The 24,246-nt window shown below is 44.2% G+C and overlaps 1 protein-coding gene across 1 annotated transcript; it reads right to left on the bottom strand.

Moving 5' to 3' along the window:
* Positions 1-11,997: 11,997 nt before the first annotated feature.
* Positions 11,998-15,412, bottom strand: LOC115126057 (angiogenin-like). Its single transcript, XM_029655641.2, has 2 exons — positions 15,206-15,412; positions 11,998-13,653 (listed from the first exon to the last, which is right to left on the bottom strand). The coding sequence occupies exon 2, from the start codon at positions 13,633-13,635 to the stop codon at positions 13,039-13,041; it is 597 nt and encodes a 198-aa protein (XP_029511501.1). The 5' UTR covers positions 13,636-13,653; positions 15,206-15,412; the 3' UTR covers positions 11,998-13,038.
* Between the last annotated feature and the right edge of the window lie 8,834 nt (positions 15,413-24,246).

Below are 24,246 nucleotides of genomic sequence, written 5' to 3'. Positions count from 1 at the left end.
CCATGTTTCTCAGCTCTGGAAGGATGGCCCGCCCCACTAAGCTGGGTTGGAGGTAGCCTTAGAAGCTCATGTTTCTCAGCTCTAGAAGGATGGCCCGCCCCACTAAGCTGGGTTGGAGGTAGCCTTAGAAGCCCTTGTTTCTCAGCTCTAGAAGGATGGCCCGCCCCACTAAGCTGGGTTGGAGGTAGCCTTAGAAGCCCATGTTTCTCAGCTCTGGAAGGATGGCCCGCCCCACTAAGCTGGGTTGGAGGTAGCCTTAGAAGCCCATGTTTCTCAGCTCTGGAAGGATGGCCCGCCCCACTAAGCTGGGTTGGAGGTAGCCTTAGAAGCCCATGTTTCTCAGCTCTGGAAGGATGGCCCGCCCCACTAAGCTGGGTTGGAGGTAGCCTTAGAAGCCCATGTTTCTCAGCTCTAGAAGGATGGCCAGCCCCACTAAGCTGGGTTGGAGGTAGCCTTAGAAGCCCATGTTTCTCAGCTCTGGAAGGATGGCCCGCCCCACTAAGCTGGGTTGGAGGTAGCCTTAGAAGCCCATGTTTCTCAGCTCTAGGATGGCCCGCCCCACTAAGCTGGGTTGGAGGTAGCCTTAGAAGCCCATGTTTCTCAGCTCTAGAAGGATGACCCGCCCCACTAAGCTGGGTTGGAGGTAGCCTTAGAAGCCCATGTTTCTCAGCTCTAGAAGGATGGCCCGCCCCACTAAGCTGGGTTGGAGGTAGCCTTAGAAGCCCATGTTTCTCAGCTCTAGAAGGATGGCCCGCCCCACTAAGCTGGGTTGGAGGTAATGTTATGAAAGCTTGTTATTGTGTGTTTTTTTCCTGCTCCATTCTTACACAACTGGAGCACCTAAGCATTTCGATGCACCTTTTATACCTGCTGTAAACTGTGTAAGTGATGAATAAATTCTATTTTTTATTTTATCTTGCAGCAGAGGGCTACTCAGAGAGCTACTCAGAGGGCTACTGCAATTCTACTCATTTTGCCATTCGGCAGAGCAACTTTTGTTTCTTCTTCTTCAGTTTTACAGCTAATTTCCTGCAATGCTACCCATTTGCTATTGGTTGGAGATACATTTTTGCAGTTTTAAAGCTCATTTCCTGCAATTCTACACATTTTGTAATGACTTATGTTAATATAATATTTGAGTGCAAATGACGAACAGAATCCATGGGGGGCACCTGGAGGTAAGAGCCCCGGGCACGTGTCCTGCATGCCCGTTGGTATTCAGCCAACGTTTAGATAGATGACTAGGATAACTACCAATCCCCAAAAATGTGTTGACATTGCTAATTGAATGACTAACCAGGTTTACATCCAAACTTTTTATATGAGTAAAGTACATGTCCGATAAAAGAAATCACTACAGGCCTAATGGAAACATGACATTTGTCAGTAAACTTTCCAAATGTCCACACAACAATATAAGCTAGACAAGGTGGGATCTTTTTGAGTTGTCAAAATTATGCGAGAAACGGTGGTGGAAACGACTTTATGCGCAAATATATCGATATCACATCATATCGAAGTAAACTCGGAGTCACCTGGTGATGGTGTGTGGTCCGCCCACTACGACTTGGGAAATGTAGTTAATTAGGCTACAGATTAAATAAATTATGATGAACATCGCGGGGATGTGAAAGTGCACGCAATGAGCTTGATGCTGCTTTCCATTAAATATCGAAGGTCTAATTCTGGTGACATGATTGGCTGCCATTTGACAAATAAAAATAATCTTGCTGTTTTGTAATGATCTCATCATGTAGGCTATACTCGCACTGGATCTGCAAGCTGTTCGATAGAGTGCTCGTGCGCGAAGACCTGACCGAGACATTTGCGATTATATATTTGCTGTTATACTCACAGACATCATTCAAACAGTTTTAGAAACTTCAGAGTGTTTTCTATCCAAATCTACTAATAATATGCATATTCTTTTATGGTTGAGTAGCAGGCAGTTTAATTTGGGCACGCTTTTCATCCAAAAATTCTAATTTTGTCCCCTACCCTAGAGAAGTTAAGAACAAATTATTATTTACAATGCCATCATACCAGGGAACAGTGGGTTAAGTGCCTTGTTCAGGGTCAGAACGACAGGTTTTTTACCTTGTCAGCTCAGGGATTCGGTTACTGGCCCAATGCTCTAACAACAAGGCTACCTGCCATCCCATTTTATGGCAAGAACATCTCAAATAAGGAAAGAGAGAAAACATGAAGGTCAGTCAATCAGGAAAAGTCAGTCCATCATTACTTTAAAACATGGTCAGTCAATCAGGAAAAGTTCAAAGAACTTTGAAAGTTTCTTGGTGCAGTCGCAAAAACCATCAAGCACTATGATGAAACTGGCTCTCATGAGGACCCACACAGGAAAGGAAGACCCAGAATTACCTCTGCTGCAGAGGATACGTTCATTAGAGTTAACTGCACCGCAGATTGCAGCCCAAATAAATGCTTCATGGAGTTCAAGTAACAGACACATCTCAACATCAGCTGTTCAGAGACTGCGTGAATCAGGCCTTCGTGGTCGAATTGCTGCAAAGAAACATCCACTAAAGGACATCAATAATAAGAAGAGACTTGCTTGGGCCAAGAAACACGAGCAATGGACATTATACAGGTGGAAATCTGTCCTTTGGTCTGATGAGTCCAAATTTGACATTTTTGGTTCTAACCGCCGTGTCTTTGTGAAACGCAGAGTAGGTGAACGGATGATCTCCGCATGTGTGGTTCCCACTGTGAAGCATGGAGGAGGAGGTGTGATGGTGTGGGGGGGCTTTGTTGGTAACAATGTCTGTGATTTATTTAGAATTCAGGCACACTTATCCAGCATGGCTACCACAGCATTCTGCAGCGATACGTCATCCCATCTAGTTTGGGCTTAGTGGGACTATCATTTGTTTTTCAACAGGACAATGACCCAAAACACACCTCGGCTGTGTAAGGGCTATTGGACCAAGAGCTGTATCAGATTACCTGCCCTCCACAATCACCTGACCTCAACCCAATTGAGATGGTTTGGGATGAGTTGGACCGCAGAGTGAAGGAAAAGTAGCCTACAAGTGCTCAGCGTATGTGGCAACTCCTTCAAGACTGTTGGAAAAACATTCCTCATTAAGCTGGTTGAGAGAATGCCAAGAGTGTGCAAAGCTGTCATCAAGGCAAAGGGTGGCCACTTTGAAGAATCTAAAATCTAAAATATATTTTGATTTGTTTAACACTTTTTTTGGTTACTACATGATTCCATATGTGTTATTCCATAGTTTTGATGTCTTCACTATTATTCTACAATGTAGAAAATAGTAAAAAGAAAAACCCTTAAATGAGTAGGTGTGTCCAAACTTTGGACTGGTACTGTATATTCGGTACATGGGAATTGATACGGAAAATGGATGTTTCTGTGCACTGCATCATCACGCACAGGGTTTTTATCTGCAACAAGTCCATTTTGATGGAAACACATCTCTGATGGGAAAACGTGCAGATTGTTTTTATGCGGATGTTATAATATTCACATGAAAACATGTCACCAATTGGATGGAAACCTGCTGTCAGTGACTGACGTCAGAGAAAAAATCATAAGGAAAAAGTGCTGATGCACAACCAAATGTCGAAATAACACCTGATTAATTCTACTAATCTTAATCTCAATATTAAATTGAGACCCTGACTCAGTTCAGGGACTCATGTTTGTACCATGTTTTGTGTTGTTACCATGTTGTGCTGCTGCCATGTTGTGTTGCTACCATGTTGTGTTTTCATGTGTTGCCTCCATGCTATGGACGGGCTCATTGTAACGGCTAGAATGGAATAAATGGAATAGAGTCAAATGTGTGGTTTCCATATGTGAGATGTGTTTGATACCGTTCCATTTATTCCATTCCAGCCATTATACTGAGCCCGTCCTCCCATAGCTCCTCCCACCAGCCTCCACTGGTGTACATGCGTGTGTCTGTGTTTGTGTGTGCATGCAGAACAAGTTTCACCAGGTGAGCTCCACATATGGCCCTCTATTTCTAGACGTCCCTCACACAGTGCATGTGTGATAGAGAAGCTGGACCTGAGTGGCCTATAGAACAAGGAAAGGGGTCACAGTGGAGCCCTGAATAGCCCAATAGTTCAGAATTGTCTAAACCACAAACGAACTTCCTCTTTCACATTCCATTCCTGTTCAATTGCCCATTGAGCAGAACTAGGCTGAAAGTGAATGCTGTCCACCCTATAGAAACACTGAAGAATGGCCACATTCCATCTCAATACTAAGTTCTTCCTGACCTCGGCCCTGCTCTGATACTTTCACAATGCATCCTTACGTGCTCCTATCCTTGTGATGGAAGTTTTAGAGTACATATTCTGCAATTCTACACATTTTGCCATAGGGTGGAGAGAAATGTTTGCAGTTTTTAATATGATATCTAAGTGAGAGTGACTAACATAATCAATAGGGCCCCCCGGTCCATGATTACTACAAGTTTAGATAGCTGGACACTAGACTAACTTACCAATCTAAAAAATGTTAGCAGACATGGCTAATTGAGTGAATGTCATTGACTGACATAACAAGAGAAAAACTAATGATGCAAAATCAGAGTTCAAAATTGCACCCTGTGTATTCTACTATTGTAACTCTCAATAGTAAGTTGAGATGTCTATGTGTCAGGGGAGAAGCTCCAGGTGGTATCCGATTTTAAGTACCTTGGCATCATACTTGATTCCAACCTCTCTTTTAAAAAGCATGTGAAAAAGGTAATTCAAATAACCAAATTCAACCTAGCTAATTTCCGATTTATACGAAATTGTTTGACTACAGAGGTAGCAAAACTGTACTTCAAATCTATGATACTCCCCCACTTAACATACTGCTTGACTAGTTGGGCCCAAGCTTGCTGTACAACATTAAAACCTATTCAGTCTGTCTACAAACAGGCTCTCAAAGTGCTTGATAGGAAGCCCAATAGCCATCATCATTGTCACATCCTTAGAAAGCACGAGCTCTTGAGTTGGGAAAATCTTGTGCAATACACCGACGCATGTCTTGTATTCAAGATCCTTAATGGCCTGGCTCCCCCTCCACTCAATATTTTTGTTAAACAGAAAACCCAGACATATGGCAGCAGATCCACAAGGTCTGCCATGAGAGGTGACTGTATAGTTTCCCGTAAAGAAAAGTACCTTTAGTAAATCTGCATTCTCTGTGAGAGCTTCCCATGTCTGGAATACACTGCCATCAGACACACATAACTGCACCACATATCACACTTTCACACAATGCTTGAAGACATGGCTAAAGGTCAATCAGATTTGTGAACATGGTCCCTAGCTGTGTGTTGCCGCTTTCCATGTTGTCTGTTGTCTGTAGCTTGTGAGGTGTGGAAACACTTTGTTGCTTTTATGAATTTTGTCTTGCTGCTTTTTGTTCTATGTTGCTCTGTCTGTATGCTACGTCTTGCTTGTCCTATGTTGCTCTGTCTGTATGCTATGTCTTGCTTGTCCTATGTTGCTATGTCTTGCTTGTTCTATGTTGCTATTGTCTATATTGTAATTGTTTTTAATAACCTGCCCAGGGACTGCGGTTGAAAATTAGCCGGCTGGCTAAAACCGGCACTTTTACTGAAACGATGATTAATGTGCACTGTCCCTGTAAAAATAAAATAAACTCAAACAAACAGACGCCGACTGAGTTCCTAAAAATTTCTCCTTTTTTTTTGCAGGCCTACAAAAGCCAACCCATGTTGTAGGCTGATGGGGTGTATTACGTGTTTACATGCTCATAGTAAAGCACTTGCCTGCCAACTCGGAATGTGCTGCTTGTGTGTGACCTCTCAGATGAGGTCATGTGGTTTAACCCCTGCTTTAAGGCCTATGGTGCTGGCTGATGATGCTGGCTGATGATTCTGGCTGATGATGCTGCTCTTCAACATTCTACAAAATCAACCTTTATTGATAGTGCATATATTCAGCATGATACAATAAACTTTTTCAAATGAAGTACAAGGTAATGAAATGCTGATGCCAACATTAGGCTGGGGCCCACAGCCATAGACGGATCCCTGACTGGCACACAGGAACAGGCAACACCGTCCATAACATACACATGACAAAACAAATGACCAGTCTTTCTGTTCAGAATAGATGTCGTGAGAGAACAAAACATGGCAGGCTTTTAACTGTTGTGTGTGAAACGTCATAGCCCTAGTCTGGTACGGGTACCAGTCTGTTTAGCTGTCATTCCCCTCCTTGCCACTCTTTTTATGCTAAACATCTTTGGCATATGACACAGAGTAAAGGTACCCAGGCTATCATAGCCCAGGGTCAGACCCAGGGTCAGACCTGAATAGATGGCAGTTTTAAATGTTGTTAGTGAAACGTTATAGCCCAGGACCAGACCTGAATACATGGCAGTCTTTTAAATGTTGTGAGTGAAATGTTATAGCCCAGGACCAGACCTGAATACATGGCAGTCTACACCCCCTAGAGTAGATGTCTGCGCCCCCCCCGCTGAAATCTAATTAGAATCATTTTAAAAATCCCCATCAAAATCCCTCTGTTTAAAGATGTACTATTAAGAAATCACTCTGCCATTTCCTGGTTGATAAACTGAAATAAGGTAAACTATTAGAATTTTATGACAAAACAAGCAGTCATTGTGTAGAGCACATATGTCAGAGTCAAGGCCCGCGGGCCACATCCGGCCCGCAAGAAGGTTTTTTACGGCCCCTGGGATGATCTTGATTTATTATTAGAACCGGCCCGCAGCAAGCCGGCAGCCCGCAGATCTTTTACACGCACCAATACTACATTTCCCACAATGCAAAGGTGACGCACCGAGCAGTAGGCTGCTTCATTTCAATATTTATTGGCACAGCAGTCGTCAGCATCACAGTAAAATTAACTTTCAGATACCCATCAAAAATGGCAAAACGGAAGGTGGATACTGAGAACCGGGGGTTTCAAACAAGGTGGGAGTCGGAGTATATGTTCACGAAGGTAGCTGGAAAACCTGTGTGTCTTCTGTGTGGAGAAAGTGTGGCGGTACTGAAAGAGTATAATCTGAGACGACATTATGAAACGAAACACGCGGACAAAAACAAGAATATGGACATGGAACAAAGGCTACAAAAGGCAGAGGAATTAAAACGAGGCCTCAAATCTCGACAGGCTCTGTTCAAAAAAGCCAAATCACAAGGCCAGGCTGCTGTCAAGGCCAGTTTTATTTTGGCAGAAGAGATCGCTAAATCAGCCCGGCCATTTACGGAGGGGGATTTCATCAAAACTTGCATGATTAAAGTTTGTGACGAAGTTTGCCCAGAAAAAAGGCAACTCTTTTTAAATGTGAGTCTGAGCAGAAACACCATTGCCGAGAGAGTAGACCAGTTGTCCATCAATCTAAAAGAGCAGCTTGTGAAAAAGGGAAAAGATTTTATTGCATATTCCTTGGCTGTGGATGAGAGCACCGACATTTCTGACATTGCCCAGTTGTCAATTTTCATCCGCGGAGTGGACTCCAACCTAAGCGTGACAGAGGAGTTTTTGGCTTTACGTCCTATGCATGGCACAACTACGGGGCATGATTTGTATGAAGAGGTGTCAAGATGTGTAAATGAGATGGAGCTGCCTTGGGAAAAACTCGTGGGTTTGACAACCGACGGAGCACCTGCGATGTGTGGACACAGGAGCGGACTGGTGGCGAAGATACGGGAAAAGATGCAAGAGGAAAACGCGACAGGTGAGCTGACAGCTTATCATTGTATCATACACCAGGAAGCGTTGTGCGGTAAAGCCTTGAAAATGGAGCATGTAATGAGCATCATCACGCGCACAGTTAACTTTATCAGAGCCAAAGGTTTGAATCACCGCCAGGTCAAGGCATTTCTGACGGAGTTAGAAACGGAGCATGGTGATTTGCCTTATCACACAGAGGTGCGATGGCTAAGCCAGGGAAAGGTGCTTCAAAGATGTTTCGAGCTTCGTGAGGAGATTTGTCTGTTCTTGGACAGCAAAGGGAAAGACACAACACAACTCCGAGACGAAATGTTTCTGTGTGAAATGGCTTTTCTGTGTGACATTACGAGTCATCTGAATGCAATAAACTTGCAGCTGCAGGGTCGGGATCGTGTCATCTCTGATATGTACAGTACAGTGAAGGCATTTAAAACCAAACTGACTCTGTGGGAGACGCAGATGCGGAAAGAAAATTTGAGCCACTTTCCCAGCTGCCAGACCATGAAAGAGAAGCTCTCTACCAGTGCGTTCCCGAGCACACAGTTGGCTGATAAAATAGGTATGCTTGCCGCTGACTTTCGACGCCGATTTGCTGACTTTGAAGCACAAAAAGCAGGTTGGAACTGCTCGGTAACCCATTTGCTGTTGACGTGGAAAGCTCACCACCAAACCTCCAAATGGAGTTGATTGACCTCCAATGCAATGATGCACTGAGGGCAAAATATGCGGCAGTGGGTGCTGCGGAGTTCGCCCGTTTCCTCCCGGCACAATGCCCCAGCTGCGCATCCAGGCTGCTCAAACGTTGTCTATGTTTGGCAGCACATACCTGTGTGAACAACTGTTTTCTTTGATGAACCTGAACAAAACATCACACAGAAGTCGACTTACTGCTGAACACCTCCACTCAATTCTGAGGATTTCTTCAGCTCAGAGCCTTACCCGAACATTGATGAACTTGTGGAAAAGATGGGACACCACCAAGTATCACCCTCAACCTCAAACAAGTGAACATTACTGTGCAATCACATATTTAGAGTTTTTACTCAGTTCAAGTTTAAAAGTTAAAATTTAATATTTGTTTTCACTGCATGTTACTTCTCCTTAAACAAAGTGTTGTTTTTGATTAATAGATTTTTGCACTTTATTTTTTTGTATTTCAATCCAATTATATTTTAAAAATATTTCAGTTGAGTGGATGATAGAAAATTGCTATTATTGTTTTTTCTTTGAAGTAAATTTAGCCCACTTTTGCTAAAATAGAAAATATAGTCTACTGATGGTGCCTTGAATACCGGTTTCTTTCATTTAATGTTCATGTTATGGGGATATTTATATAAAGGAAATTTGTCTTTTGTGTCTGTTGAAAATTAAAGATTACTGACAGAGCCATAAGAAAATATTGCTTTATTTATCTGATCATATTGTAATATATTTGTTAGGTTTTCAGTAGGTTCAATTAGGTTCACTAGACTATATGCGTCATTTAAAAAATTTTCAATGAACATTCGAACAGTCCGGCCCTCGTCTTGTAGCTGATTTTTTTATTTGGCCCTCCGTCCATTTGACTTTGACACCCCTGGTGTAGAGAATCATAGTACCACCTAAACTGCTGTGAAATATTTTTCCAATAACCAAAAATATTGCTTGTGTACAAAACTGAAAGTAAAAGACGCGAAAATAGCACACATAGAACAGATCTACCACTTCTTAGACTTGATCTATAGAGATCTATATAGTTATTGATCTATATAAGATCTATAACTCATTTGTCTATGTGAATTTGGTTGGGTTGCCCAAAAAGTGACATATTGTAGCTTTAAGCTAGAGATATTTTGGATGGGCTGCGTCTCAATTCACCTCATGGCGTCGTTCCAACGGCGTCCTTCCGCATCTGTGGTGGAAGGTGACCAAGCTACTGTTTGTCAGACCATGAGACATGGCGGAAATCGTTCTTCTCACAAAATCGTCTGTAGCGTCCGAATGGTTTGGCCAACAAACTAATATGACCCATCTATGGAAAGATGAGACTCTCACCAACATGACGGTGTTCTCAGTTTTCTACGACCCCCGCAAGTCGGGCCAACTTCTGTCTGTAGCTTCAGAACAGTTTGGGCTACTCACCAATGAATGGTAATATACAGTGCCTTGCGAAAGTATTCGGCCCCCTTGAACTTTGCGACCTTTTGCCACATTTCAGGCTTCAAACATAAAGATATAAAACTGTATTTTTTTTGTGAAGAATCAACAACAAGTGGGACACAATCATGAAGTGGAACGACATTTATTGGATATTTCAAACTTTTTTAACAAATCAAAAACTGAAAAATTGGGCGTGCAAAATTATTCAGCCCCTTTACTTTCAGTGCAGCAAACTCTCTCCAGAAGTTCAGTGAGGATCTCTGAATGATCCAATGTTGACCTAAATGACTAATGATGATAACTACAATCCACCTGTGTGTAATCAAGTCTCCGTATAAATGTACCTGCACTGTGATAGTCTCAGAGGTCCGTTAAAAGCGCAGAGAGCATCATGAAGAACAAGGAACACACCAGGCAGGTCCGAGATACTGTTGTGAAGAAGTTTAAAGCCGGATTTGGATACAAAAAGATTTCCCAAGCTTTAAACATCCCAAGGAGCACTGTGCAAGCGATAATATTGAAATGGAAGGAGTATCAGACCACTGCAAATCTACCAAGACCTGGCCGTCCCTCTAAACTTTCAGCTCATACAAGGAGAAGACTGATCAGAGATGCAGCCAAGAGGCCCATGATCACTCTGGATGAACTGCAGAGATCTACAGCTGAGGTGGGAGACTCTGTCCATAGGACAACAATCAGTCGTATATTGCACAAATCTGGCCTTTATGGAAGAGTGGCAAGAAGAAAGCCATTTCTTAAAGATATCCATAAAAAGTGTCGTTTAAAGTTTGCCACAAGCCACCTGGGAGACACACCAAACATGTGGAAGAAGGTGCTCTGGTCAGATGAAACCAAAATTGAACTTTTTGGCAACAATGCACAACGTTATGTTTGGGGTAAAAGCAACACAGCTCATCACCCTGAACACACCATCCCCACTGTCAAACATGGTGGTGGCAGCATCATAGTTTGGGCCTGCTTTTCTTCAGCAGGGACAGGGAAGATGGTTAAAATTGATGGGAAGATGGATGGAGCCAAATACAGGACCATTCTGGAAGAAAACCTGATGGAGTCTGCAAAAGACCTGAGACTGGGACGGAGATTTGTCTTCCAACAAGACAATGATCCAAAACATAAAGCAAAATCTACAATGGAATGGTTCAAAAATAAACATATCCAGGTGTTAGAATGGCCAAGTCAAAGTCCAGACCTGAATCCAATCGAGAATCTGTGGAAAGACCTGAAAACTGCTGTTCACAAATGCTCTCCATCCAACCTCACTGAGCTCGAGCTGTTTTGCAAGGAGGAATGGGAAAAGATTTCAGTCTCTCGATGTGCAAAACTGATAGAGACATACCCCAAGCGACTTACAGCTGTAATCGCAGCAAAAGGTGGCGCTACAAAGTATTAACTTAAGGGGGCTGAATAATTTTGCACACCCAATTTTTCAGTTTTTGAATTGTTAAAAAAGTTTGAAATATCCAATAAATGTCGTTCCACTTCATGATTGTGTCCCACTTGTTGTTGATTCTTCACAAAAAAATACAGTTTTATATCTTTATGTTTGAAGCCTGAAATGTGGCAAAAGGTCGCAAAGTTCAAGGGGGCCGAATACTTTCGCAAGGCACTGTATATGGAAGTATACGGAACAAAAATATAAATGCAACATGCAACGATTTCAAAGATTTTGCTGAGTTACAGTTAATTAAGGAAATCTGTCAATTGAAATAAACAAATTAGGCCCTAATCTATGGATTTCACATGACTGGGCAGGGGCGCAGCCATGGCTGGGCCAGGGAGGGCATAGGCCCTCCTACTGGGGAGTCAGGCCCAGCCATGGGTGGGCCAGGGAGGGCATAGGCCCTCCTACTGGGGAGTCAGGCCCAGCCATGGGTGGGCCAGGGAGGGCATAGGCCCACCTACTGGGGAGTCAGGCCCAGCCATGGGTGGGCCAGGGAGGGAATAGGCCCTCCTACTGGGGAGTCAGGCCCAGCCATGGGTGGGCCAGGGAGGGCATAGGCCCTCCTACTGGGGAGCCAGGCCCAGCCATGGGTGGGCCAGGGAGGGAATAGGCCCACCTACTGGGGAGTCAGGCCCAGCCATGGGTGGGCCAGGGAGGGCATAGGCCCTCCTACTGGGGAGTCAGGCCCAGCCATGGGTGGGCCAGGGAGGGCATAGGCCCTCCTACTGGGGAGCCAGGCCCAGCCATGGGTGGGCCAGGGAGGGAATAGGCCCTCCTACTGGGGAGTCAGGCCCAGCCATGGGTGGGCCAGGGAGGGCATAGGCCCTCCTACTGGGGAGCCAGGCCCAGCCATGGGTGGGCCAGGGAGGGAATAGGCCCTCCTACTGGGGAGTCAGGCCCAGCCATGGGTGGGCCAGGGAGGGCATAGGCCCTCCTACTGGGGAGCCAGGCCCAGCCATGGGTGGGCCAGGGAGGGAATAGGCCCTCCTACTGGGGAGTCAGGCCCAGCCATGGGTGGGCCAGGGAGGGAATAGGCCCTCCTACTGGGGAGTCAGGCCCAGCCATGGGTGGGCCAGGGAGGGCATAGGCCCTCCTACTGGGGAGCCAGGCCCAGCCATGGGTGGGCCAGGGAGGGAATAGGCCCTCCTACTGGGGAGTCAGGCCCAGCCATGGGTGGGCCAGGGAGGGAATAGGCCCTCCTACCTGGGAGTCAGGCCCAGCCAATCAGAATGAGTGTTCCCCACAAAAGGGCATTATTACAGAAAGAAATACGCCTCATTCTGGCTATGGATACGGAGAACATCAACACAATAACATCAACACGCCAGAGGATATACTTCCATTGGACTTCCACTGGACTTGGGCTCTGCTGGGAGTTTACCTCATATTTAGATTAGATTATTCTGCTTTTGCCACTACAATCATAATAAACACTGAGAACAATAAAATATTGTGTTATTGTTGTTTTTGTTATGCGAATTACCTTTATTAATAATAGGGGAGAGGGGTCGTTCAAAAAATGTACCTCAAAGGTTCTTCAAAAGGTTCTCTGAGGATCCATTAAAAGGGGTTCTTTGAAGAACTCATAGCGGTTCACCCACACATTACATTTGAAGAACCCCTAAAGGATACTCCAGGAACCTTTTCTTTTTAGAGTGTAGGACAGACACTTTAAAACAAACTTCCTTTTGATGTATTGTTTGACTATCTGCCCCCCCATTAACTGTTCAGAAAAGGAGTTGTGAGAGAAACATGAGTATCAATGAAGATGCCAGCCACATTCCTGATACTTTGAAGCTTGAGCCCTTCCCTTTCTCCGTGCTGCCACATCCTGCAGCGTTATTGTCGGGCTTGTTCCCCTCGCGGTTCCCCTCGAAGTGGACCGGCACACACCTGTTCTCCAGCACCTCACATGCCAGGATCAAATGCTTGGTCTCTTCCCGCACGCTGGACACACCGCAGGTCCCAGTCTCACTCCTCACTGTTAGAAATGTGAACGGGCTTTGGCTGATGCACAGGTTCCCCTGGTACCTCTTTCCCCCAGAGCTGGAGCAGACCGCGTCCACCCTCTCCCGGTCTTTGGGATGGAGGAAGGACTGCGTGGGTCTTGAGCAGTCATTATTTTCACGTAGATACTTCTCCCACGCGTTGCGGTCCGTCGTTAGCGGGGTATTTGGACGCACATGCCGGTATAGGAACTTTTCATGGCAGTTATTGCATCGGGACCGTTGGCAGGGTTCGACATTACTGTAGCCACTCACCCCCAGGTTGCCCAGCAACAGGCAGATGGAGAGAGAGAGGATGAGAAGTTTAAGGTTCTTCATCCTTTAGAAGTCTTGAAGCTGCAGAGAAACAAATAGCTCAGTGAGTGAAGTGGCTTGTAGGCCCCCCTCTCATTTAAAAAAATATTTTACAGATGCACATCTGGATTTAAATATGTACTGGAACTGAATGGGGTCGTCCCTATCTGATCCTTGGCTCCCTGTCATTCTCTGACCCCGTTAACACTCGTCCCTATCTGATCCTTGGCTCTCTGTCATTCTCTGACCCCGTTAACACTCGCCCCTATCTGATCCCTGGCTCCCTGTCATTCTCTGACTCCGTTAACACTCGTCCCTATCTGATCCTTGGCTCCCTGTCATTCTCTGACCCCGTTAACACTCGTCCCTATCTGATCCTTGGCTCCCTGTCATTCTCTGACCCCGTTAACACTCGTCCCTATCTGATCCTTGGCTCCCTGTCATTCTCTGACCCCGTTAACACTCGTCCCTATCTGATCCTTGGCTCCCTGTCATTCTCTGACCCCGTTAACACTCGTCCCTATCTGATCCTTGGCTCCCTGTCATTCTCTGACCCCGTTAACACTCGTCCCTATCTGATCCTTGGCTCCCTGTCATTCTCTGACCCCGTTAACACTCGTCCCTATCTGATCCTTGGCTCCCTGTCATTCTCTGACCCCGTTAACACTCGTCCCTATCTGATCCTTGGCTCCCTGTCATTCTCTGACCCCGTTAACACTCATCCCTATCCGATCCTTGGCTCCCTGTCATTCTCTGACCCCGTTAACACTCGTCCCTATCCGATCCTTGGCTCCCTGTCATTCTCTGACCCCGTTAACACTCGTCCCTATCTGATCCTTGGCTCCCTGTCATTCTCTGACCCCGTTAACACTCGTCCCTATCTGATCCTTGGCTCCCTGTCATTCTCTGACCCCGTTAACACTCGTCCCTATCTGATCCTTGGCTCCCTGTCATTCTCTGACCCCGTTAACACTCGTCCCTATCTGATCCTTGGCTCCCTGTCATTCTCTGACCCCGTTAACACTCGTCCCTATCTGATCCTTGGCTCCCTGTCATTCTCTGACCCCGTTAACACTCGTCCCTATCTGATCCTTGGCTCCCTGTCATTCTCTGACCCCGTTAACACTCATCCCTATCCGATCCTTGGCTCCCTGTCATTCTCTGACCCCGTTAACACTCGTCCCTATCTGATCCTTGGCTCCCTGTCATTCTCTGACCCCGTTAACACTCGTCCCTATCTGATCCTTGGCTCCCTGTCATTCTCTGACCCCGTTAACACTCAGAGCTTCTACAACTGTTCTACAACCCATTGGTTATTCAATCAAAATGAAATATATAATGTGAACAGGAACTCTCTTCCTCCCATCTACAATCAAACAGGGTTCCAAAACAGGCCATTGTTTACACGTGCACATTTAATCTGGCCACATTAGTCAGGCAAGGCTGTCTGCACTGAGGAAAGTATTCACACACAGGAAGGGCTTGAGTCTGACTCACACACAGCTCTCCGTGGCTTAAGTTGAATCATACTACTATTTACACACGTATCCCTCTCTAACACAGATATATGGGTATACATTAAGTTGTACATTACCTGGTTATGGATCCGTAATGTCTGCTGCAGTGTGTCTCTGTAATGGAACTCTGTTCCAGATTGGTGGAGAATAACTTCAGCCCTCAGCTCACAAGTCTCATTCTTTTATGTTCCTTACTGGACTGTAGACGGGTGTGTTCCCATGTGTACGTAACGTCCTGCTGCGTCACAGTGTGCATGTCTGCATGTCAGACCGGGTTAGTGTGTGTGTGTCCACGGAGCTAGTTAAAGGCAGGGGTTTTGCAGGGTTGCCTTCATTCTCTGTTGCTGAAGGGATCAGATTTCAGCTAAAAATACTGTCCAGTGGGGAATATGGGTGGGGCTAGCGTATGTAGGATGCATGTGTGCCTGTGTGTGACTAAGATTTGTCAATAAATGCTCTTCCAGACCTGAATGAGTTAAATTAGTGTTTGTTAGTGCTGGGATAGAACAAAAGCCTGTTCACCCTGTATCTCTCCATGGTTGGTGACGCTGATGGTGTTTTTTAGCCATCTAGTCCATTGGTACTAAACACATCTAACGACAGAGTCTGTGGAACAACTAGCCTATGATGAGCCAAACGATGAGCCAAACGATGAGCCAAGCGATGAGCCAAACGATGAGCCAAACGATGAGCCAAACGATGAGCCAAACGATGAGCCAAACGATGAGGGAGAATGAGAGAGAAGCTTATTCTAAAAAGAGCAACCTTCACTACGTATGTTTCCTATCCTTCTCTCTGTTCCTCCCTTACGTAGTGAAACCATCTGTGTTTCTATAGATGGACACAGGATGGATGGATTTATGGACTGTCTCTGTTCCTCCCTTACGTAGTGAAACCATCTGTGTTTCTATAGATGGACACAGGATGGATGGATTTATGGACTGTCTCTGTTCCTCTCTTACGTAGTGAAACCATCTGTGTTTCTATAGATGGACACAGGATGGATGGATTTATGGACTGTCTCTGTTCCTCTCTTACGTAGTGAAACCATCTGTGTTTCTATAGATGGACACAGGATGGATGGATTTATGGACTGTCTCTGTTCCTCTCTTACGTAGTGAAACCATCTGTGTTTCTATAGATGGACACAGGATGGATGGATTTATGGACTGTCTCTGTTCCTCTCTTACGTAGTGAAACCATCTGTGTTTCTATAGATGGACACAGGATGGATGGATTTATGGACTGTCTCTGTTCCTCCCTTACGTAGTGAAACCATCTGTGTTTCTATAGATGGACACAGGATGGATGGATTTATGGACTGTCTCTGTTCCTCTCTTACGTAGTGAAACCATCTGTGTTTCTATAGATGGACACAGGATGGATGGATTTATGGACTGTCTCTGTTCCTCCCTTACGTAGTGAAACCATCTGTGTTTCTATAGATGGACACAGGATGGATGGATTTATGGACTGTCTCTGTTCCTCTCTTACGTAGTGAAACCATCTGTGTTTCTATAGATGGACACAGGATGGATGGATTTATGGACTGTCTCTGTTCCTCTCTTACGTAGTGAAACCATCTGTGTTTCTATAGATGGACACAGGATGGATGGATTTATGGACTGTCTCTGTTCCTCTCTTACGTAGTGAAACCATCTGTGTTTCTATAGATGGACACAGGATGGATGGATTTATGGACTGTCTCTGTTCCTCTCTTACGTAGTGAAACCATCTGTGTTTCTATAGATGGACACAGGATGGATGGATTTATGGACTGTCTCTGTTCCTCTCTTACGTAGTGAAACCATCTGTGTTTCTATAGATGGACACATAGGATGGATGGATTTATGGACTGTCTCTGTTCCTCCCTTACGTAGTGAAACCATCTGTGTTTCTATAGATGGACACAGGATGGATGGATTTATGGACTGTCTCTGTTCCTCTTACGTAGTGAAACCATCTGTGTTTCTATAGATGGACACATAGGATGGATGGATTTATGGACTGTCTCTGTTCCTCCCTTACGTAGTGAAACCATCTGTGTTTCTATAGATGGACACAGGATGGATGGATTTATGGACTGTCTCTGTTCCTCTCTTACGTAGTGAAACCATCTGTGTTTCTATAGATGGACACAGGATGGATGGATTTATGGACTGTCTCTGTTCCTCTCTTACGTAGTGAAACCATCTGTGTTTCTATAGATGGACACAGGATGGATGGATTTATGGACTGTCTCTGTTCCTCTCTTACGTAGTGAAACCATCTGTGTTTCTATAGATGGACACAGGATGGATGGATTTATGGACTGTCTCTGTTCCTCTCTTACGTAGTGAAACCATCTGTGTTTCTATAGATGGACACACAGGATGGATGGATTTATGGACTGTCTCTGTTCCTCTCTTACGTAGTGAAACCATCTGTGTTTCTATAGATGGACACAGGATGGATGGATTTATGGACTGTCTCTGTTCCTCTCTTACGTAGTGAAACCATCTGTGTTTCTATAGATGGACACAGGATGGATGGATTTATGGACTGTCTCTGTTCCTCTCTTACGTAGTGAAACCATCTGTGTTTCTATAGATGGACACAGGATGGATGGATTTATGGACTGTCTCTGTTCCTCTCTTGGACACAGGATGGATGGATTTATGGAGTGAAACCATCTGTGTTTCTATAGATGGACACATAGGATGGATGGATTTATGGACTGTCTCTGTTCCTCCCTTACGTAGTGAAACCATCTGTGTGTCTATAGATGGACACAGGATGGATGGATTTATGGACTGTCTCTGTTCCTCTCTTACGTAGTGAAACCATCTGTGTTTCTATAGATGGACACATAGGATGGATGGATTTATGGACTGTCTCTGTTCCTCTCTTACGTAGTGAAACCATCTGTGTTTCTATAGATGGACACAGGATGGATGGATTTATGGACTGTCTCTGTTCCTCTCTTACGTAGTGAAACCATCTGTGTTTCTATAGATGGACACAGGATGGATGGATTTATGGACTGTCTCTGTTCCTCTCTTACGTAGTGAAACCATCTGTGTTTCTATAGATGGACACAGGATGGATGGATTTATGGACTGTCTCTGTTCCTCTCTTACGTGTTCCTCTCTTAGTGAAACCATCTGTGTTTCTATAGATGGACACAGGATGGATGGATTTATGGACTGTCTCTGTTCCTCTCTTACGTAGTGAAACCATCTGTGTTTCTATAGATGGACACAGGATGGATGGATTTATGGACTGTCTCTGTTCCTCTCTTACGTAGTGAAACCATCTGTGTTTCTATAGATGGACACAGGATGGATGGATTTATGGACTGTCTCTGTTCCTCTCTTACGTAGTGAAACCATCTGTGTTTCTATAGATGGACACAGGATGGATGGATTTATGGACTGTCTCTGTTCCTCCCTTACGTAGTGAAACCATCTGTGTTTCTATAGATGGACACAGGATGGATGGATTTATGGACTGTCTCTGTTCCTCTCTTACGTAGTGAAACCATCTGTGTTTCTATAGATGGACACAGGATGGATGGATTTATGGACTGTCTCTGTTCCTCTCTTACGTAGTGAAACCATCTGTGTTTCTATAGATGGACACAGGATGGATGGATTTATGGACTGTCTCTGTTCCTCTCTTACGTAGTGAAACCATCTGTGTTTCTATAGATGGACACAGGATGGATGGATTTATGGACTGTCTCTGTTCCTCTCTTACGTAGTGAAACCATCTGTGTTTCTATAGATGGACACAGGATGGATGGATTTATGGACTGTCTCTGTTCCTCTCTTACGTAGTGAAACCATCTGTGTTTCTATAGATGGACACAGGATGGATGGATTTATGGACTGTCTCTGTTCCTCTCTTACGTAGTGAAACCATCTGTGTTTCTATAGATGGACACAGGATGGATGGATTTATGGACTGTCTCTGTTCCTCTCTTACGTATCTGTGTTTCTATAGATGGACACAGGATGGATGGATTTATGGACTGTCTCTGTTCCTCTCTTACGTGTGAGAAACCATCTGTGTTTCTATAGATGGACACAGGATGGATGGATTTATGGACTGTCTCTGTTCCTCTCTTACGTAGTGAAACCATCTGTGTTTCTATAGATGGACACAGGATGGATGGATTTATGGACTGTCTCTGTTCCTCTCTTACGTAGTGAAACCATCTGTGTTTCTATAGATGGACACAGGATGGATGGATTTATGGACTGTCTCTGTTCCTCTCTTACGTAGTGAAACCATCTGTGTTTCTATAGATGGACACAGGATGGATGGATTTATGGACTGTCTCTGTTCGTAGTGAAACCATCTGTGTTTCTATTGGACACAGGATGGTGAAACCATCTGTGTTTCTATAGATGGACACAGGATGGATGGATTTATGGACTGTCTCTGTTCCTCTCTTACGTAGTGAAACCATCTGTGTTTCTATAGATGGACACAGGATGGATGGATTTATGGACTGTCTCTGTTCCTCTCTTACGTAGTGAAACCATCTGTGTTTCTATAGATGGACACAGGATGGATGGATTTATGGACTGTCTCTGTTCCTCTCTTACGTAGTGAAACCATCTGTGTTTCTATAGATGGACACAGGATGGATGGATTTATGGACTGTCTCTGTTCCTCTCTTACGTAGTGAAACCATCTGTGTTTCTATAGATGGACATAGGATGGATGGATTTATGGACTGTCTCTGTTCCTCCTCTTACGTAGTGAAACCATCTGTGTTTCTATAGATGGACACAGGATGGATGGATTTATGGACTGTCTCTGTTCCTGAAACCATCTTACGTGGAGTGAAACCATCTGTGTTTCTATAGATGGACACAGGATGGATGGATTTATGGACTGTCTCTGTTCCTCTCTTACGTAGTGAAACCATCTGTGTTTCTATAGATGGACACAGGATGGATGGATTTATGGACTGTCTCTGTTCCTCTCTTACGTAGTGAAACCATCTGTGTTTCTATAGATGGACACAGGATGGATGGATTTATGGACTGTCTCTGTTCTCTCTCTTGAAACCATCTGTGTTTCTATAGATGGACACAGGATGGATGGATTTATGGACTGTCTCTGTTCCTCCCATCTGTGTTTCTATAGATGGACACAGGATGGATGGATTTATGGACTGTCTCTGTTCCTCTCTTACGTAGTGAAACCATCTGTGTTTCTATAGATGGACACAGGATGGATGGATTTATGGACTGTCTCTGTTCCTCTCTTACGTAGTGAAACCATCTGTGTTTCTATAGATGGACATAGGATGGATGGATTTATGGACTGTCTCTGTTTCCTCCATCTTACGTAGTGAAACCATCTGTGTTTCTATAGATGGACACAGGATGGATGGATTTATGGACTGTCTCTGTTCCTCTCTTACGTAGTGAAACCATCTGTGTTTCTATAGATGGACACAGGATGGATGGATTTATGGACTGTCTCTGTTCCTCCCTTACGTAGTGAAACCATCTGTGTTTCTATAGATGGACACAGGATGGATGGATTTATGGACTGTCTCTGTTCCTCTCTTACGTAGTGAAACCATCTGTGTTTCTATAGATGGACACAGGATGGATGGATTTATGGACTGTCTCTGTTCCTCTCTTACGTAGTGAAACCATCTGTGTTTCTATAGATGGACACAGGATGGATGGATTTATGGACTGTCTCTGTTCCTCTCTTACGTAGTGAAACCATCTGTGTTTCTATAGATGGACACAGGATGGATGGATTTATGGACTGTCTCTGTTCCTCTCTTACGTAATGAAACCATCTGTGTTTCTATAGATGGACACAGGATGGATGGATTTATGGACTGTCTCTGTTCCTCTCTTACGTAGTGAAACCATCTGTGTTTCTATAGATGGACACAGGATGGATGGATTTATGGACTGTCTCTGTTCCTCTCTTACGTAGTGAAACCATCTGTGTTTCTATAGATGGACACAGGATGGATGGATTTATGGACTGTCTCTGTTCCTCTCTTACGTAGTGAAACCATCTGTGTTTCTATAGATGGACACAGGATGGATGGATTTATGGACTGTCTCTGTTCCTCCCTTACGTAGTGAAACCATCTGTGTTTCTATAGATGGACACAGGATGGATGGATTTATGGACTGTCTCTGTTCCTCTCTTACGTAGTGAAACCATCTGTGTTTCTATAGATGGACACAGGATGGATGGATTTATGGACTGTCTCTGTTCCTCTCTTACGTAGTGAAACCATCTGTGTTTCTATAGATGGACACAGGATGGATGGATTTATGGACTGTCTCTGTTCCTCTCTTATCTGTGTTTCTATAGATGGACACAGGATAGTGAAACCATCTGTGTTTCTATAGATGGACACAGGATGGATGGATTTATGGACTGTCTCTGTTCCTCTCTTACGTAGTGAAACCATCTGTGTTTCTATAGATGGACACAGGATGGATGGATTTATGGACTGTCTCTGTTCCTCTCTTACGTGTTTCTATAGTGAAACCATCTGTGTTTCTATAGATGGACACAGGATGGATGGATTTATGGACTGTCTCTGTTCCTCTCTTTAGTGAAACCATCTGTGTTTCTATAGATGGACACAGGATGGATGGATTTATGGACTGTCTCTGTTCCTCTCTTACGTAGTGAAACCATCTGTGTTTCTATAGATGGACACAGGATGGATGGATTTATGGACTGTCTCTGTTCCTCTCTTACGTAGTGAAACCATCTGTGTTTCTATAGATGGACACAGGATGGATGGATTTATGGACTGTCTCTGTTCCTCTCTTACGTAGTGAAACCATCTGTGTTTCTATAGATGGACACAGGATGGATGGATTTATGGACTGTCTCTGTTGAAACCATCTGTGTTTCTGGACACTTGTCTCTGTTCCTCTCTTACGTAGTGAAACCATCTGTGTTTCTATAGATGGACACAGGATGGATGGATTTATGGACTGTCTCTGTTCCTCTCTTACAGTGAAACCATCTGTGTTTCTATAGATGGACACAGGATGGATGGATTTATGGACTGTCTCTGTTCCTCTCTTACGTAGTGAAACCATCTGTGTTTCTATAGATGGACACAGGATGGATGGATTTATGGACTGTCTCTGTTCCTCTCTTACGTAGTGAAACCATCTGTGTTTCTATAGATGGACACAGGATGGATGGATTTATGGACTGTCTCTGTTCCTCTCTTACGTAGTGAAACCATCTGTGTTTCTATAGATGGACACAGGATGGATGGATTTATGGACTGTCTCTGTTCCTCTCTTACGTAGTGAAACCATCTGTGTTTCTATAGATGGACACAGGATGGATGGATTTATGGACTGTCTCTGTTCCTCTCTTACGTAGTGAAACCATCTGTGTTTCTATAGATGGACACAGGATGGATGGATTTATGGACTGTCTCTGTTCTTACGTAGTGAAACCATCTGTGTTTCTATAGATGGACACAGGATGGATGGATTTATGGACTGAAACCATCTGAAACCATCTGTGTTTCTATAGATGGACACAGGATGGATGGATTTATGGACTGTCTCTGTTCCTCTCTTACTGTGTTTCTATAGATGGACACAGGAGTGAAACCATCTGTGTTTCTATAGATGGACACAGGATGGATGGATTTATGGACTGTCTCTGTTCCTCTCTTACGTAGTGAAACCATCTGTGTTTCTATAGATGGACACAGGATGGATGGATTTATGGACTGTCTCTGTTCCTCTCTTACGTAGTGAAACCATCTGTGTTTCTATAGATGGACACAGGATGGATGGATTTATGGACTGTCTCTGTTCCTCTCTTACGTAGTGAAACCATCTGTGTTTCTATAGATGGACACAGGATGGATGGATTTATGGACTGTCTCTGTTGAAACCATCTCTATAGATGGACACTTGGACGTTCCTCTCTTAGTGAAACCATCTGTGTTTCTATAGATGGACACAGGATGGATGGATTTATGGACTGTCTCTGTTCTCTCTCTTGAAACCATCTGTGTTTCTATAGATGGACACAGGATGGTGGAAACCATCTGTGTTTCTATAGATGGACACAGGATGGATGGATTTATGGACTGTCTCTGTTCCTCTCTTACGTAGTGAAACCATCTGTGTTTCTATAGATGGACACAGGATGGATGGATTTATGGACTGTCTCTGTTCCTCTCTTACGTAGTGAAACCATCTGTGTTTCTATAGATGGACACAGGATGGATGGATTTATGGACTGTCTCTGTTCATCTCTCTTACTGTCTCTGTAGTGAAACCATCTGTGTTTCTATAGATGGACACAGGATGGATGGATTTATGGACTGTCTCTGTTCCTCTCTTACGTAGTGAAACCATCTGTGTTTCTATAGATGGACACAGGATGGATGGATTTATGGACTGTCTCTGTTCCTCTCTTACGTAGTGAAACCATCTGTGTTTCTATAGATGGACACAGGATGGATGGATTTATGGACTGTCTCTGTTCCTCTCTTACGTAGTGAAACCATCTGTGTTTCTATAGATGGACACAGGATGGATGGATTTATGGACTGTCTCTGTTCCTCTCTTTAGTGAAACCATCTGTGTTTCTATAGATGGACACAGGATGGATGGATTTATGGACTGTCTCTGTTCCTCTCTTACGTAGTGAAACCATCTGTGTTTCTATAGATGGACACAGGATGGATGGATTTATGGACTGTCTCTGTTCCTCTCTTACGTAGTGAAACCATCTGTGTTTCTATAGATGGACACAGGATGGATGGATTTATGGACTGTCTCTGTTCCTCTCTTACGTGGAGTGAAACCATCTGTGTTTCTATAGATGGACACAGGATGGATGGATTTATGGACTGTCTCTGTTCCTCTCTTACGTAGTGAAACCATCTGTGTTTCTATAGATGGACACAGGATGGATGGATTTATGGACTGTCTCTGTTCCTCTCTTACGTAGTGAAACCATCTGTGTTTCTATAGATGGACACAGGATGGATGGATTTATGGACTGTCTCTGTTCCTCTCTTACGTAGTGAAACCATCTGTGTTTCTATAGATGGACACAGGATGGATGGATTTATGGACTGTCTCTGTTC

Source organism: Oncorhynchus nerka, linkage group LG3, assembly GCF_034236695.1.
Source record: "Oncorhynchus nerka isolate Pitt River linkage group LG3, Oner_Uvic_2.0, whole genome shotgun sequence".
Taxonomy (NCBI): domain Eukaryota; kingdom Metazoa; phylum Chordata; class Actinopteri; order Salmoniformes; family Salmonidae; genus Oncorhynchus; species Oncorhynchus nerka.
Note: the sequence above shows the minus strand (reverse complement) of the source record. Positions and strands in the feature narration are given on the sequence as shown.

Coding starts and splice junctions, on each gene's coding strand:
- LOC115126057 (XM_029655641.2), bottom strand. CDS start 13,635: ATGAAGAACCTTAAACTTCTCATCCTCTCTCTCTCCATCTGCCTGTTG.